The 15968-nt window shown below is 39.5% G+C and overlaps 1 protein-coding gene across 1 annotated transcript; it reads right to left on the bottom strand.

Annotated features, from left to right (window-relative positions):
- Positions 1–4200: 4200 nt before the first annotated feature.
- Positions 4201–15490, bottom strand: RIOK2 (RIO kinase 2). Its single transcript, XM_010013754.1, has 10 exons — positions 15418–15490; positions 14520–14658; positions 13779–13895; positions 12084–12259; positions 11042–11130; positions 7335–7526; positions 6821–6913; positions 5358–5888; positions 4869–4965; positions 4201–4362 (listed from the first exon to the last, which is right to left on the bottom strand). Exons 1-10 carry the CDS (start codon positions 15481–15483, stop codon positions 4201–4203), a joined length of 1662 nt encoding a protein of 553 aa, XP_010012056.1. The 5' UTR covers positions 15484–15490.
- Positions 15491–15968: the final 478 nt, after the last annotated feature.

Here is a 15968-nt window from a genome sequence, read left to right as displayed (position 1 = left end):
TTAAAGCGCCGGCCCCGGACCGCCGCCGCCGCCGCCATCTTGAGAGGGCCCGAATGGGGACGAGGGGGTGTCACGTGAGGGGTCCGGGCCCAGGCTTCCGGCGCCCCCTAGTAACGTTCTAGTACCGCGGTAGCGTCCTTCCGCCCAGAGACTCGTCTACGAACGCGACGCTTGTAATGGGTGTGCGTGGCCGCGGGTCCACGCCTTATTTAACGATTTCTTGTCTGTCGGCTAACACGTCACTTCAGAATTCTCTTTTATGTCTGCTTTTATCCATTGCTCTCTATTTTTTATTATTTCTTGCATTCTTTAGAGCTCTCGTTTTTTGCATTTTCTGTCTTAGTCTTCGTTTATTTAGTTCCCTCACCCTATTTTTTCATTCACTTATTGATCTCTTATTTTTTGCAGATTGTGTTGCTGTGTCTGCTTTTAACAAGCTCTGTATTTTATTTGTCTTCTGTCATGTTGGTTTATTTCCTATCTTAAGGTGCTTAATTTTGTGTGTGAGTGTCCACTTTATTTTCTGTCTCTATTTTTAATGTTTTCCTCTCTTAATCCGCATCACTTTTAGAATTTACTGTTTCTGTTTATTTTTCTGTCCTTATTTTTATGTTTCCCCTTTACTTTCCTAGTCCCCATCAATTTTAATATTTTGTATGTTTCCTTTTCCCAGTCTACTGTCTGTATTTTTAAACTTTTTTCTTGTCTGTCCTTTACCTTTGGTTTTCCAGTTTTCTTTCTTTCTTTGTGTTTTACTGCACAGACTTCTTACTCAATTTCTTTTCCTTTACTTTCTTAAACCTTTTTTAAAATGCCATTTCTGTGTCTACTTTTATCCCGTTCATTGTTTTTGTTTCTTGTCTTTCCTTAGTGCTGTCACTTTTTAAATTGCCTTTCCATGTCTGCTTGTATCAAGCTCTCATCCCTATTTTTTACTTCTTTTTTGTCTGTCGTGTACCATGCTGGTTTTTAAATTTGCTTTTTTGGTCTCTGCATTAGTTCACTGTCTATATTTTTAATTTTTTCCTTTATCACCCTGATTATATTACTTTCATATATATATACACACACATACACACACACACACACACACACACACACACACACACACACACACTTTTATTCAGTCCTGCTTCTATTTTAAATCATTTCCTGTCATGGACTGCATAGCTTTTTAAATTTCCTTTCTTTGTCTGATTTTATCTAGTTATTATGGCAATATAAGGGTGAATTATAGCCTGGTGGTCCCATGACACCTCAGGCCATCAAGGCAGAGATGGAACATATAGATGGGTTGCGATCGAGAGGTGGACTTGACCATGGACACTATTGCCAAGGTTATTAATGAATGCAAAACATGCACATTTAAGCTCAAGTCTGAAAAAAAAAAACAACAAACCCACATCCCCATTTCTTTACTTGTAGGAAAACATCTTATGCTTGAGAAGTAGCATATTAAATTGCATCTCTGTAAACATAACCATTAAGATTTTGATACTTTGAAGCTTTACAGAAACCCTGATTAAAAAGTAGACTGAACAAACTACTAGAACAGAAGCGATACCAAATTTCCAGGCTGTCAAGTAGAAGTTTTTACCACCAGATGAATGTTACAAAGAATGTAATTAAGTATCTTAAGAAAAAAGATCTGAATGAATCTTCTGAAATGAAAACTTAAAACCCAACCAGCAACACTATTTAGATAGGTGATGTGAGTTAGATAGTATTATGGTTTATGATATGCATGCAAATACAAGTCACCTGGCTACCTGGTTCTCAATTACTTCTTTGCCTCAGTCTTCACTGGCAAGTGCTCTGACCATGCCACTGAAGTCTTGGAAAGCAGATGCAGGGACTGTGAGAATGGAGACTTCAGGCCCACTGTAGGAGAGGATCAGGTTTAAAATCATGTTAGGAACCTGAATGTGCACAAGTCCATGGGACCTGATGAAGTCCATCCGTGGGTCCTGAAAGAGCTAGTGAATGAAGTTGCTAAGCCACTGTCCATCGTATTTGAGAGGTCATGGCAGTCAGGTGAAGTTCCCGATGACTGGAAAAAGAGAAATATAACCCCCATTATCAAGAAGGAGAAAATGGAAGACCCAGGGAACTATAGACCAGTCAGTCTCACCTCTGTGCCTGGCAAATCTTGGAGCAGATTCTCCTGGAAAGCATGCTAAGGCACATGAAAAACAATAAGGTGGTTGGTGGCAGAGGTTGGTTTCACTAAAGGGAAATCCTGCCTGACCAATTTGGTGGGCTTCTGTGATGTGGCTACTGAACTGATGAATAGGGACATAGCAGACGACATTATCTACCTGGATTTGTGCAAAGTGTTCAACATTGTCCTACATGACATCCTTGTCTCTAATCTGGAGAGACATCAATTTGATGGATGGATCACTTGGTGGATAAAGAATTGGCTGGATGGCAGCATGCAGAGTTATGGTCAAGGGCTCAATGTCCAACTGGAGGCTGGTAATATGCAAGTCCAGAGGAGGCCACGAGGATGATAAGGGGGCTGGAACACCTCCCATACAATTAAAGGCTGAGAAAGCTGGGGCTGTTCAGCCTGGAGAAGAGAAGCTGTGTGAAGACCTCATAGCAGCCTTCTGGTATCTGAAGGATACAAGGATACTGGACAGGGACTCTTCATCAGGGACTGTCGTGATAAGAGAAGGGGCAATGGGTTTAAACTTAAACAGACAAAGTTGAGGTTAGATATAAGGAAGAAGTTCTTTACTGTGAGGGTGGTGAGGCACTGGCACAGGTTGCCCAAAGAAGAGGTAAATGCTCCATGCCTGGCAGTGTTCCAAGGCCAGGTTGGACAGAGCCTTGGGCAACATAGTCTAGTGTTAGGTGTCCCTGTCCGTGGTAGAGGGGTTGGAAATAGATGACCTTAAGGTCCTTTCCAACCATAACCATTCTATGATTCTGTAATTAATTACTTCTGTGTCTTAGTATCTTGACTGTAGCAGACATTTGAATTAAATAAAGCAATGGACAGTTACCTTTGGTATTCAGAGTCTAGAGCCTTGGGCAACATAGTCTAGTGTTAGGTGTCCCTGTCCGTGGTAGAGGGGTTGGAAATAGATGACCTTAAGGTCCTTTCCAACCATAACCATTCTATGATTCTGTAATTAATTACTTCTGTGTCTTAGTATCTTGACTGTAGCAGACATTTGAATTAAATAAAGCAATGGACAGTTACCTTTGGTATTCAGAGTCTTTAAATACCAGGGCATGAAGTACTTCTATGAGGTCTTGTGCAATTACAAGTTGCAAAGACTCCCAAGCTTCAGTGTATCTTCAGTTTGCTTTTCCAGACAAACTATTCACATAGCAGGATTAGTTGTATCTTGTGCTGAATTTTTGCAGTTCATTGATGCACTTGACTCCTAAAGAATCTCCCCACTTCTGCCAAACAGATACTGCCCCTAACTCCAAAATCCTTCATAGGGTCCACCTCCCTGGATTGCTTATTTTTGCTATGTGCTAATTAGTTTTAAAGGCAGATGGCTGGGTTCATTCCTATTGCTTCCTTCTGCTACACATCCCCACATACAGGGGCAAAAAGAGAAAGTGTTTGACCAGGATCATAGAATTATCAAAGTGTTAGGGTTGGAAAGGACCTTACGATCATCTCGTTCCAAACCCCCTGCGGGGAGGGTTGTGAGGTAGGGATGCCTCACACTACACCATGTCACCCAAGGCCCCATCCAGCCTGGCCTTGAACACTTCCAGGGAGGGGGCAGCCACAACTTCCTTGGCAACCTGTGCTAGTGTTGCTGGTGATGTGCTGAAGCAGAGATTGTTCTGGTTTCTGCCAAATGGACAAAGACTCCCTTGCTCCCTAGGACTTATGAATTCTAAAACACAGTACAATCAGTTGTTAAAAAAAAAACAAAAAACCCACACCACAAATAAAAAACCAACCAACCAAAACCAAACAAAACTGTTGGTAATTGCTGTAGTTAAATTATCTTGACAGTACTACTGATATGATTTAAATTACAGTCAACTGTTTCAACCAGAAACACAAAACAAAATCTCCCAATCAAAATCACAGGAACCATAATATGGTTTATTAACTTCCAAGAAACATTTGGTTGTGTATATAAAAGGATTATTGGTTATTAGCATAATTCTTTCATTGTAGACATTATGAGTTTTCTCATGTTCTATGGGCGCTTTAATGAATTATTCCCAGAAACAAGCTGCATCCAAGCTTGACTTAATGTTTTGCATATTTTCTCGACGTTGCTTTGTATAAATATTTGCCTCTCCTTTTTGCAGCCGTTGCCTTAGAGCAGACTTTTGCTGTTTGGTCAGTTGACGTTTTATCTTCCGTTTCACCAGTTCCTATGAATAAACAAGCAATTCAGTATCAGAACTTTCTGAAGATCATTTAGGACCAAGACATGACACAATGATAGTGCATTTTCAGTAGCAACAGGTGAAAAAGGCCAAATTAAATTTTGACTCAAGCATCCAAGTTTAAACTAAAAAAAATATTAATTGTGGCTAGCAATAGAAATTAATGAACTGGTTGTATGTTAGTACATTAACATACATTAACCTCTTATTGGGTAAGTGAGAGTTGTTAATGCTGATATAGAGCTTTGGTAAAAGAGCAAAGACCAATACATGAAGGAAAGATCTGGAAATCATTCCCCATAAACAATTACAGAAGTATCAGTCCTATTTTTCTGTGGGCATGGAAAAGCAAACCAGAGAGGTTCATGGTAACAGTCTTCTTTAAAGATAGTTAATGCTGGAGAACGTTTTTACACAGAGATACTAACAGCTATGTGCACTTTAACATGAGCTGAGAGTAAACTAGATAGTAACATAACAATAGTACTCACTGCTGGTATGGTTGAGCAGCTCCCAGCACTTGCGACTGATGTGATACTTTTAGTCCTTATTCTGTGCTCAGCAATGTAAGCGATACTCTCTTCATTTCTAAAAAATATAAATGAATTATTTATTCCATTAGCAAGATAAACATCCTTTGCCTTTATAGTCACAATTTAAGTCTTAACTTTTTGAGATATAATCTGAGAACTCCCAACAGAACATGCAAGTACTACAAAAAACATTTTACATATTAAGACTAGTTCTTCAAAACAGGCATTTTATGAAAGGAAGAATTTGTATCAATCAACAGGTTACCTATCATGAGACCAATAGGAAAGATACTCATTGCAATGTTTTCAACAATAAACTGAATTATTAGTCTTTGGTTTAAACAAGGGTAGCCAAAGAGTAGTCCTTTTTAGAGCTACTTGAAAGATTTACATTTACTGGGTAGAGAGGAGGAACCACACTCCTAGATAGTAAATATGAATCTTTACCTGTAATGCCCAAATTTCTCATTTAAAGTTGACAAGTCAACCAGATCAGTGCACTTGTCTTCATCATCATTAGAGCACCCTTCTTCACCTGTCTGATTTTTTACTTCAGCAGCAGTTTCAGTTTTGCTTTTTCCCTTAAAAAAAGCAACTGCAGAACTCTCTGCACTTTCATCAGACTTCCAAAGCATGGTTTGCTCTTCAACTGTTTCTAAGGCTGAACTCAACTTTGACATATCCAGCCTTTGTGTGCTTTCACTACTTTCACTTGCGTCAGCCTCTTCATTGATATACATGAAGTAGTCAGAGGTTCTGCTTCCAGAGAAATTACCCACTTCAGACATGAAGTCTGCATTGGTGTCTGTATCTTTGCTGAAGAAGTTGAGCTTATTCTCAGCATCTTCTACAAATTCTGATACCTCTGTTGTATTATCACCTTCATCAGAACTTGGTGGGTAAAGTAGTTCATCGTCTTCTTGTATTTCTTTTGTATAACCACTGGCAGCAATCTCTCTATCAAGGGAACACTCTCTCCTGTGAAAGAAGTATGTTTTCTTTTAATATGCTGAATCATCAAGCTACTAATATGATACATTTTAGATTAAAATTACTAACCAAGCTAGACTGTAATTACACATACTACTAACAAAGAGTGTGTACTCTGTTGAAACATACAAAACCCCAGATGATAGTGCTACACTGCACTTAGATAAAGCTTTAACCGAATGTGACTTGAGAGAAACAAACAGAATTATTCCATCTTCAAAACCACCATTTATTTATTTATAGAAAATGATTTTATGTTAGCAGGAATACAATTTGGCTTTAAGTTCAGATTATGTTTAAGTAAACAGAAGAATAAAGGGTACACTGACACACAGACACAGATTCAAGTGTGGTACCACATTGAAAAAGTGCTCAGAATGAAATAAAGCCCTTTTAATTGCAACAGTTTCAGTCAAAATAAATTAAAAATTATTTTTCAAAAGGGACAAAAGACATTATGATGGAACTTTGAACATAATGATGTTTGAAGAGGCAATCACTATTTACTAGCATTTTAAAAATAAATTTAAAATTGAAACCCAAGTTAACCCTCTAAATACTGGAACTGTCAAACAGGCTTTGAGAAATGGCAGAAACTGATTCTGCATCACTGGTAACATTTCCCAGATCCTTTACCATTTGGATCAAGCTTTTGGATTGATCTCTCTTCCTCTGCTGCAAGAGGAAAGACAAAGGAGGCAGTATCTGATTTTAAAGCATGCCTTGGCTTTCTAGGAATGACTTACAGTAACTCTGGTTGAAGAAAACACAATAGGAATGACAAAAATATCATTTAAAAATGCATAGTTGGGCATATTTTATTTTTTTTTTTTATTTCTTCTACAGGCATCTCACAGGCACCCATTTTTCTCACAAAACCAATACAAATAGGAAAACTTAAATTCATCTGGAAGTTTTACCTGACGTCTTTGAATTCTGGGAAGACCTCACTCTCGAAGTTGAAGCGTTTCTTAAAGAACTCTTTAATACAGTTCACATCTCTGTCAAAATACCTAGAAAAAAAAAAAATCCAGAATTGTACAAGCACAAAATCAAGGTAATGAAGTCTACTGCAATGACAAACTTTTACCCTGTATTTCTCGCCTTTTACTGAGTTCATTTGAAAATTATTTCTGTTAGTGATCCCAAGACAAAAGGACAGTGAAAAAAACTACATGCAGTTTATTTCTGAACACTTCTTAACTGAAAAACATCATTCTATCGGAGAAGCAGCGAATTACATATTTATCCTAAAGAGACATTTCTACTATTCATAAATCAAATTATGTTTGGAATGTTATTTGTTCTGCGTGACAACAATGATAAAAAAAGCACCAGAGACAGCATGTGTATGGAAACAAGTCAAAGTTGACTATTTACTGTCACAAGCACTTGCCAGATTTACTTAGAAAACATCTTTAAATGTGAACCTACCATTCAGCATTTGTATGTGATGTTGATATCATCTGAGGGAAATCAATCATAGTGACATGGTCATCATTATCCAGTATGAGATTAAATTCATTGAAATCGCCATGAATCAAACCATGATTGGCAAGTTTTACAATCAGATCCATTAAGTCACTGTAGACAGAGGCAGGATCTTCCATGTGGTGCACCTGGCACCTGAAAAGTTAAACAAAATACTGTGAACCTTGAAAGACTTAATTTTAAAACATTGACAAAGTATATGAAATACATCTGACAGAATTCCAGGGTAATTCAAGTTAAAAGGGCCCTTGGGTCTCTAGACTAATAACCTCCCTCCTCAAAGTTGAGTCACCTGTGAGATGAGACCAGATTGCTCAGGGCTTTGTCTAGTTGCGGCTGGAAAAAGTCCAGGAATGGAGACTGTGCAATCTCCCCAAGCACCCTGTGGCACTGCCTCACTGTCAGCAAGTGGAGAACATGTCTATCCAGACTAAATCTCATTTCAGCTTATGCTCACTGTCTTCCCTCTCAGGCACTACTGTCATGACGCATTATTTAAATAATGGATCCATAAATGTTTATGCATCTCCTGTTTTAGGTACCATCTTATGGTCTCAGTAGAAAATAGGTCTTGTATTGAAATTCAAAACCTCCATGACAGTTTCTTCTGCAAAAATGTATTTTTTTACAAGTTATGGGGAAAAAAAGAAAAAAATAAAAAAAGTTGAAAGTATTTCTGAACATATACCTGAGAAAGCAAAGTACCTTCAGTGTCACCTGGTCTTTAGAAACAAACCAAGTAAAATGGCAGTTATCTTCTTGTTCCACAAACTGTCAGCATTTACAGTTATCGTGAAATATTTTGGTCTAAATGCAGCACTACACTATTATGAGAATGGATCATTTGTACAGTACAGAAATCTAGCAGCTCTTTAAGAGGCTTCTGTTGAACCCTTTCATATTTGTACCAAAATTGGTGACTGTTCTCACAGCCACAGGTCTGTATTATAACATATTCCACTTGCTCTTTGAATTTGGAGGAAGTCATGTTAACTGGTATCTTGTGAGATAGCAATCACAGGTCTCAGTGAACAGGAGGAAGGGTTGGAGCAAGGAAGATCTACCACTAAAGTTCAGTAAATACTTATGCGAATGGAACATACACAAGTCCATGGACCCTGATGGGATGAGTGTAAAGGAAGCTGGCAGGTGGCATTGCAAGGCCAATCTTCATAATCGTTGACCAATTATGGCAACTGGGAGAAGCATCTGAAGACTGGAAAAAGGCAAATGACACTCTGATGTTCAAGGGCAAGAAGGACTCAGCAAACTATAGGCTGGTCAGCCTCACTTTGAGCCCTGGAAAGGTGAAGGAACTGCAAACACTGGAAACCACTGCCAGGCACATCAAGGACAAGAAAATCATCCAGAGCAGTCAACCTCATGAATTTCTGTGATGAAGTGACTGGTCTGCTAGATGGCATGGACAGAACTGAGTATTATCTACCTGGACTTTAGTAAGGCCTTTACAATGCCTCACATATGATCCTCACAGAAAAGCTGTTGATGTACAGTCTAGATATGCAGTGAGGTGGACTGAAAACTGTTTGAAAGGCTGGGCACAAAGTCTGCTTGGAGGCCAGTGACTCGCAGTGTGTCCCAGCAGCTGAAAGTGGTTTTAGTCCTCTTTAACATCTTCATTAATGAGCTGGATGACTGGACAGTTTGCAGACACCACCAGACTGGGTTTGGCTGATATGCCAGAGGACTGTGCAGCCTTCCAAAAGGAGCTCAACAGGCTTGAGAAATGGGCCAGCATGAACCTCATGAAGTTCAATGACTAGTGCAAAGTTCTGCACATAGGAACAACCTCATGCACCAGTACACACTGTGTGTCACTCAGCTGGACAGCAGTTTGGCAGAAAAAGACCTAGGGGTCCTTCGTGGACACCACGTTGAATATAAGCCAGCAATGTGCCCTTGCTGCAAAGGTGGCTAATGGTATCCTTGGCTGCATTAGACAAAGCATTGCCAGCAAGTCAAGGGAGGTGATGCTTCCCCTTTAATCACTGGTGAGGGCACACACTGCAGCCAGTGCTGGGCTCCCCGGTACAAGAGAGACATGGACATATTGGGGAGATTTCAGCTAAAGGCCACAAGGATGATTAAGGGACTGGAGCATCTCTCCTGTGTGAAAAGGCTGAGAACTGGGACTGTTTAGCCTCGAGAAGAAAAGCCTCAGGGGATCTCAGCAATATATATAAATACCTGAAGGGAGGATGCAAAGAGGACAAACCCAGGCTTTTTTCAGTGATGCCCAGTGACAGGACAAGAGCAATGGGCACACACTGAAACACAGGAGAATCTGTATGAACATAGGAAACACTTTTTCCACCGTGGGCATGACTGAGTACTGGCATAGGATGCCCAAAGAAGTTGTGGAGTCTCCCTCCTTAATGATACTCAAGAGTCATCTGGGCATGGTCCTTGACAACCAGCTCTGGTGGCCCTGCTCAAGCAGCGAGGTTGGACTACATGTGCTCCAGACGTCCCTTCCAACCTCAAACATTCTCTGGTTCTGTGAGATGTAAAATAAAGAGGTAGGCTAGGAAAAACTGAGACCGATTTGTCAGAACTTTGAATAAGCTTGTACTTGTCAAAGACAGCATATCAATTGTTTAACACAGGTCACCAACTATCCATTAATTTTTCAACACAGGCAATGGACAATAGAAAAACTGGCAACTGGCTGTAATCCAACTATTTGGAGATTATTTGATCTTGGCATATTTGAAATAACTCTCATCCAATCCTTATCTCCTTCAACTTAGAATCACAGAACAGGAAAAGCATGGTAAACTTCCATTGCAAATGTCAACATGGAACTTGCTCCCTGTATACGATGGATGTGGAATTATTTAAAAAAATGAAGGTGGGGAGAAAATATAATTAAGTCTCTTCCACGTTACTCTTCAAGTGTTATACTTTAGGATTAATTTCTTTTTAATTTAACTGCCCACTTTAGATCTTGATTACTATACAAGAGCATGGATTAGTTAGTTCTAGAATTACCCTTTAAGCTTCTGCATAAGTACCTAAATTATTCTCCATTATATCAACTACATAGGCCTTTTGCATTCTGCTTTGCAAATGAACCAACCATTCCCTTACACTCAAACATCAAGCATACTTAGTTTTCCTAGATGTTGAACAACTTGAGCAAAGCAATCTTTTTTGGAGGAGCAGAACCAGATCATACATAAACAGAGCAGAAGTTCTAAACCAGTAAATTATAATCTTACCTGAATTACCAGAGCAAGGATCACAAACTGGTACTCAGAACTTGAAGGATATTATATTCAATATTGTACATATACAGTAACATACAGAATACGTGGTTTCTGTGTAGGAAACAGTTGGAATACTAGCCTGTCTCATGCTACTCTTTTACTGTATTCCTTAAAAAATTAGTAATTTTCACTAGTTTCTTTGGACTAGGAAAAAAAAATATCTCTCTTAATAAAAAGATAAGAGAAAAAAAGACCACAAGTTAAGTAGAATGCTAGTAAGTGTGGATTAGAGAACATTATTCTGCATGGTGAAGTCAGAATTCACTCACATGACAAGGAAAAACCCTAACCCTGTTACTTTATTGAACCTAACACTGTTAAGGGTTTAATAAGACAGAAAATTCAAGCTTCAGTACTTACAAAGGATAGCCATCAATAAGTTCCATAACAACTGCATGCCTGTTGTAGTCTATGGGTTTTGGAACAGGAAAGTTTCTGTCATGTAAAGCCTGGGAAGAGACAACACATTGAAAAATTAAAATTAAATAGTTAAGAAAACATTATATATATTGACAAACTCCCACCTAAGATAAACGTTACTGTGGAAGCAGCATACATTACTCAAATATTAACTGGATACATCATGACACACTTAAGAAGGAAGACTGTGTAACAGCCATTTCATCTTTTGCTGGGGGGGGGGGAAAAAAAAAAGAAAAAGAAAAAAGAATCCTAAGTTTCGACACTTAGTATGCTTATTAAGAGACACAAGAAAATATATATAGGCGTGTTGAATAGGACAAAAGGAGGACAGAAAACTAGGTTTTTTTATAAATAATCAGGCTTTTCACCATTAACTTTCAAACACTATAGAACATCTGTATTTTTTTAAAGCAGGTCAAAAAATTTGGAGTAGCAACATATGCTTGGAAATGCAATCTTTTCCCACAGTACACAACAAAGCACACCTTTTCAGATCAGAACACCAGTCTAGAACGAAAGATTTTCCACAACAGCACAGCAACAACTGTAAACATAGTAAATTAGGGGGAAAAATAAACAAAAAAAAAAGCTGGAAAAAACCCCCTCCCAATAATTCTGCCAAATAACTGTAAAATTACTTACTTTTTGAGGGGTTTTTTTGCAAGTTTATGCAATAAATTTTAAAGGAAAACCAGCAGAATTGGTGACACATAAATCATCTATCCCAAAGTAACAATTATTGAAATTTTTTCATGACACCTGCTTCTGTTCCACATGATTTCCATGATAAAGCTTCATTTTGTCATTGGAAAGTATACAAAACACTGAAATTCTGAGATGTATATTTTAAGTCCATTGGGGACAAAAAAAAAAGTTTAAGTCTTACCAGCACTGCAAATATGAACTGATCAAAAGACAGTTAGAAAAGTATCTTCCAGTCTATTACACCACTGCTGATATTGTGTGAGTGGTCACCTACCTTCATATAGGCAAACTCCTTCACTGCTGCTAGCCGGGATAAATACAGCCATGACATTTTATGTCTGTGCTTGTGGTAGTCGCGTTTATTTTTCAGACTGCGAAAGGAAGTTCTTCCAAGCCTATGTAACTTCAATGCAAACTGTTGTTCCTCTTCATTTGCAACAATATAAATATCTACAAGACACATAATGGCACAGATCTAAGAAATAAATGACAACAAGCTAGTATCTGATAATAAAGTGCAGTGATAGTTTGCTACTTCACTTCTCAAAATTACTCTTTCTGGCACAGCCAATTCTACTACACTTAGTAAACACAGCTACATGGTACTCCATCAGAAGAAACATCAATGTGATCTGAAATATCTTATATAGCAGTAGATTTACAGTTCCTATACTCATGTTAATGTCCCCAGGCTATCTGCACAGCAAATAACAAATAAAAGCAATCCTTGAGAGAAATCTAGGGCAGATGCTGCTGTTCTTAACCACACTATGGAAGAGAGACTTTCTTTCTACTGAGTTGACAGACAATACAAGGGACTAGCTTCTTAATTTAAATATGGTTAACAAATACCCTGTGTTTTATTTCTACCATTTGTCCTAAATAATCACCTTATTCTTCAATTACACAAGTTATGTGCTCTATCAAATTACCATCAGCATGAAAATAAGAGGAACCAATATAGTACTGCAATAGTTTTAAAAGACAGTAAAATAAAACAGACTCAACTGGGATGAAAAAGATTAATTATCTTTTTGCTAAAATGGTTCAACACTCTTCACAAACCATGAGACTATCCTGGTTTAAACCCAGCTGGCAACTAAGCACCAGGCAGCACCTTGCTTTCCTCTCTCTTTCCCCTCCCCAGGCAGGATGGGGAGGAGAATCAAAAGAATTTAAAACCAATGGGTTGAGATAAGAACAGCTTAATAATTGAGATACAGTAAAATACAATACTAATACTACTAATAGTAATAATGAGGGAATTAACACGGAGAGATATATCACACTAAAAGGGGAAAACAAAATAGAACAAAAAAAACCCTAAAAAACACAAGTGATGCCCAACACAATTGCATACCATCCACTGACCAATACCCAGCCTGACCTGAGCAGCGATCAGTCCCTTCCAGGTAACGTCCCAGTTTCTATACAGAGCATGACATGCTGTGGTATGGAAAACCCCTTTGGCTAGTTTGGGTGAGGTGTCCTGTCTCTGCTCCCTCTCACCTTCTTTTGCCCCTCCTCACTGGCAGAGTATGAGAGGCTGAAAAGTCCTTGATCAGGGTAAATGCTAGTGAGCAACAACTAAGTCACTGGTGTGTCAGCATTGTTCTCGGACTAAAGCAAAAAACACAGCACAGTACCAGCTACTAAGAAGAAAAATAATTCTATCCCAGCCAAACCAGGACAGAGACAAACAGCATGTGCATGCAAAGTACGTTTTACAGGATGAACTAAGATCAGACAAAATGGTCAAAGTAGAATGACACTCTTGTGAAGAAATATTCAAATGCAACCAGAAGCCTCACACAGCACTTCAACTAGTGAAACACAAATCTCGGTATTTGACAGATTAACTTATGTGACTCTCCAGAGTAAAACTCACCTAGTTTCTAGCAAAATATTTGCAACATTACAGGTGTGTTTACTCAGGAAAAAAATATTACCTTTTTTTTTTTTTGATTACCTGATTCTTTGCCAACACCCATCTGGTTTCCAACAGAATTTATGATTTGTCGGGAAGATAGAGTTTTCAAAGCAAGGTAATCATATCCTGCATTAGTTAGCCGATAACCCTGGGCAGCTGGGTAAGTAAGAATAAAATACAACACATTTAATTTCTCATTATGTATACATTACAACTAAAGTAAATCTCAATTTAGTCTTTTAGCTTACAGTGCACTACACCCAAGTAATATTTCAACCATAGACTAGTATCACTCTGACAAAATGGTAAAGACATTTAAATTCCTGCAGGTTTATGAAAATTGAGAAATGGGCAAAAGACAGACATGCCATTAGCCCCCCTCTAATAGAGGCAATGGCAGTATTTTAAATAGCCTGGGAAAACCCAAGCAGCATTTTGGAAGATATGCCTATAGGAGAAACAGCAGGGATCTGGGATTTGGGTTGATTACTGTGCATATGTGAATGCTGCCTTAACTGATGATTTTTCTGTTTTTCATGACATTGCAAAAAATAAAGTTAACTGTTCATCTTTTTCTGTCTGTCATCTTTACAGCCATGAGCAGCTCAGCACACAGATACAACATTTGGTGCCGCACAAATCTTTCCAGGGTAGGTCCAGAAGGTAAGGCGCATGTGCTCTGGATGCTCACATGTGCCAAGCTGTGGTACTTCTGCAATTACCACTGTGGGACATGGGGACAGAATGACAGAGGGAACCCAATACAAAATTCAAACTCACTTTTAGTTCGTTCATAAGCTAGAAGTTTGTGTTTCACCAACTCTCTCAAAATTTTGTTGCAGCCACCATGTTTAAGGCTGGCAATGGAAGCAATTAAGCTAGCAGGAACTATTTCGTGGTTCTTCATGCCCATTTCCACCTAAAAGAATAAATAATAATAGATTTGTTAGATCCCGTATTCAACAGTGGAGTCATAACAGATACCACTTGAGACTAAAACAATTTTTCATGGATAAATTGTTACTTTTTTAATTACTTAACCAAACCTTTAATGTGCATTACTGCCTCTTGATATACTTCCAATTCAGCCTTGAAATTTCTACAGTATTGGACAGAAAATGAATAACTTACTAGATTTCAGTCTCCAGAGTAGATGACAGAGCTGTTCTACATTTCTGAAATGAGATTCTTTTCCCATACTTACACAGTCATGGCTCAGTTTGCCTTTCCACTAATACTCCTACTGTCAGTACAGTCTGGCAGGCCAGTTGGAACAGCCTGCACTTACCATGCAATTAGCCAAGGCAACACGATGTGCACTGGTAAACTATTGCTCACTTCTCATTAGACAAGGTGCCAAAAGCAATCAGCACGTGTGGAGAAACTGTTGACAGTACTTTATGCCACCTGGGCAGCCCCACTGTTAATAATCCCTTCACAGTGGTCAGAGGAAGAAAAGAACAGCACGACTTGGGCCCTCCTCACCGGAAAACGCCAAATCGGACCCTAGGCAAAGCGGCGAGAACCATTCCCGTCCAGCCTTTCATCCGTCCACGAATCCCGCCCAACCCGCTTAACTAACTGGCCATGCGGGACTCCGTGCGCAGGACAGGGCTAGGCGCGGCAGGCCTCACCTCCTCCCCCTGCCTCCGCGGTCAGGCCTCCCCAACCGACTCACCGCTGTCAGCACTCTGAAGTGCTCCCTGGAGAGGTAGCGGAGCATAACCACGTTCAGCTTCCCCATGACCGCTACAACCGGTACACGCCAACAGCGACTACAGCCCGCTCACACCAAAAAAGAGAGCCAAACAAGCCGCTGCACACTGAACGAACCACTACGCCACTCATCCGCATGCGCAGAGCACTCGACGCGGCGCATCAAGCACCGCCCAAGCCGAGGGGGTTGGGTGCTTGAGTCCTGGCAGCTCTGTATGTTCTCCATGGGGGAGCGGGTCCAGGGAAGGGCAACGGAGCTGGTGAAGGGCCTGGATCACAAGTGTGATGAGAAACAGCTGGAGGAACTAGTGGTATTAGTCTGGAGAAGAGAAGGTTTAGGGGGACCTTATCACTCTCTACAACTGCCTGAAAGGAGGATGGAGCCAGGAGGTGGCTGGTCTCTTCTGCCAAAGAACAAATGATAGGACCAGAGGAAACGGCCTGAAGTTGCACCAGAGGAGGTTTAGACTGGAGATTAGAAAAAAATTCTTCACCAGAAGGGTGTTCAGGCAT

This window comes from Nestor notabilis, unplaced genomic scaffold, assembly GCF_000696875.1.
Source record: "Nestor notabilis isolate BGI_N333 unplaced genomic scaffold, ASM69687v1 scaffold8124, whole genome shotgun sequence".
NCBI classification, from domain to species: Eukaryota; Metazoa; Chordata; class Aves; order Psittaciformes; family Psittacidae; genus Nestor; species Nestor notabilis.
Note: the sequence above shows the minus strand (reverse complement) of the source record. Positions and strands in the feature narration are given on the sequence as shown.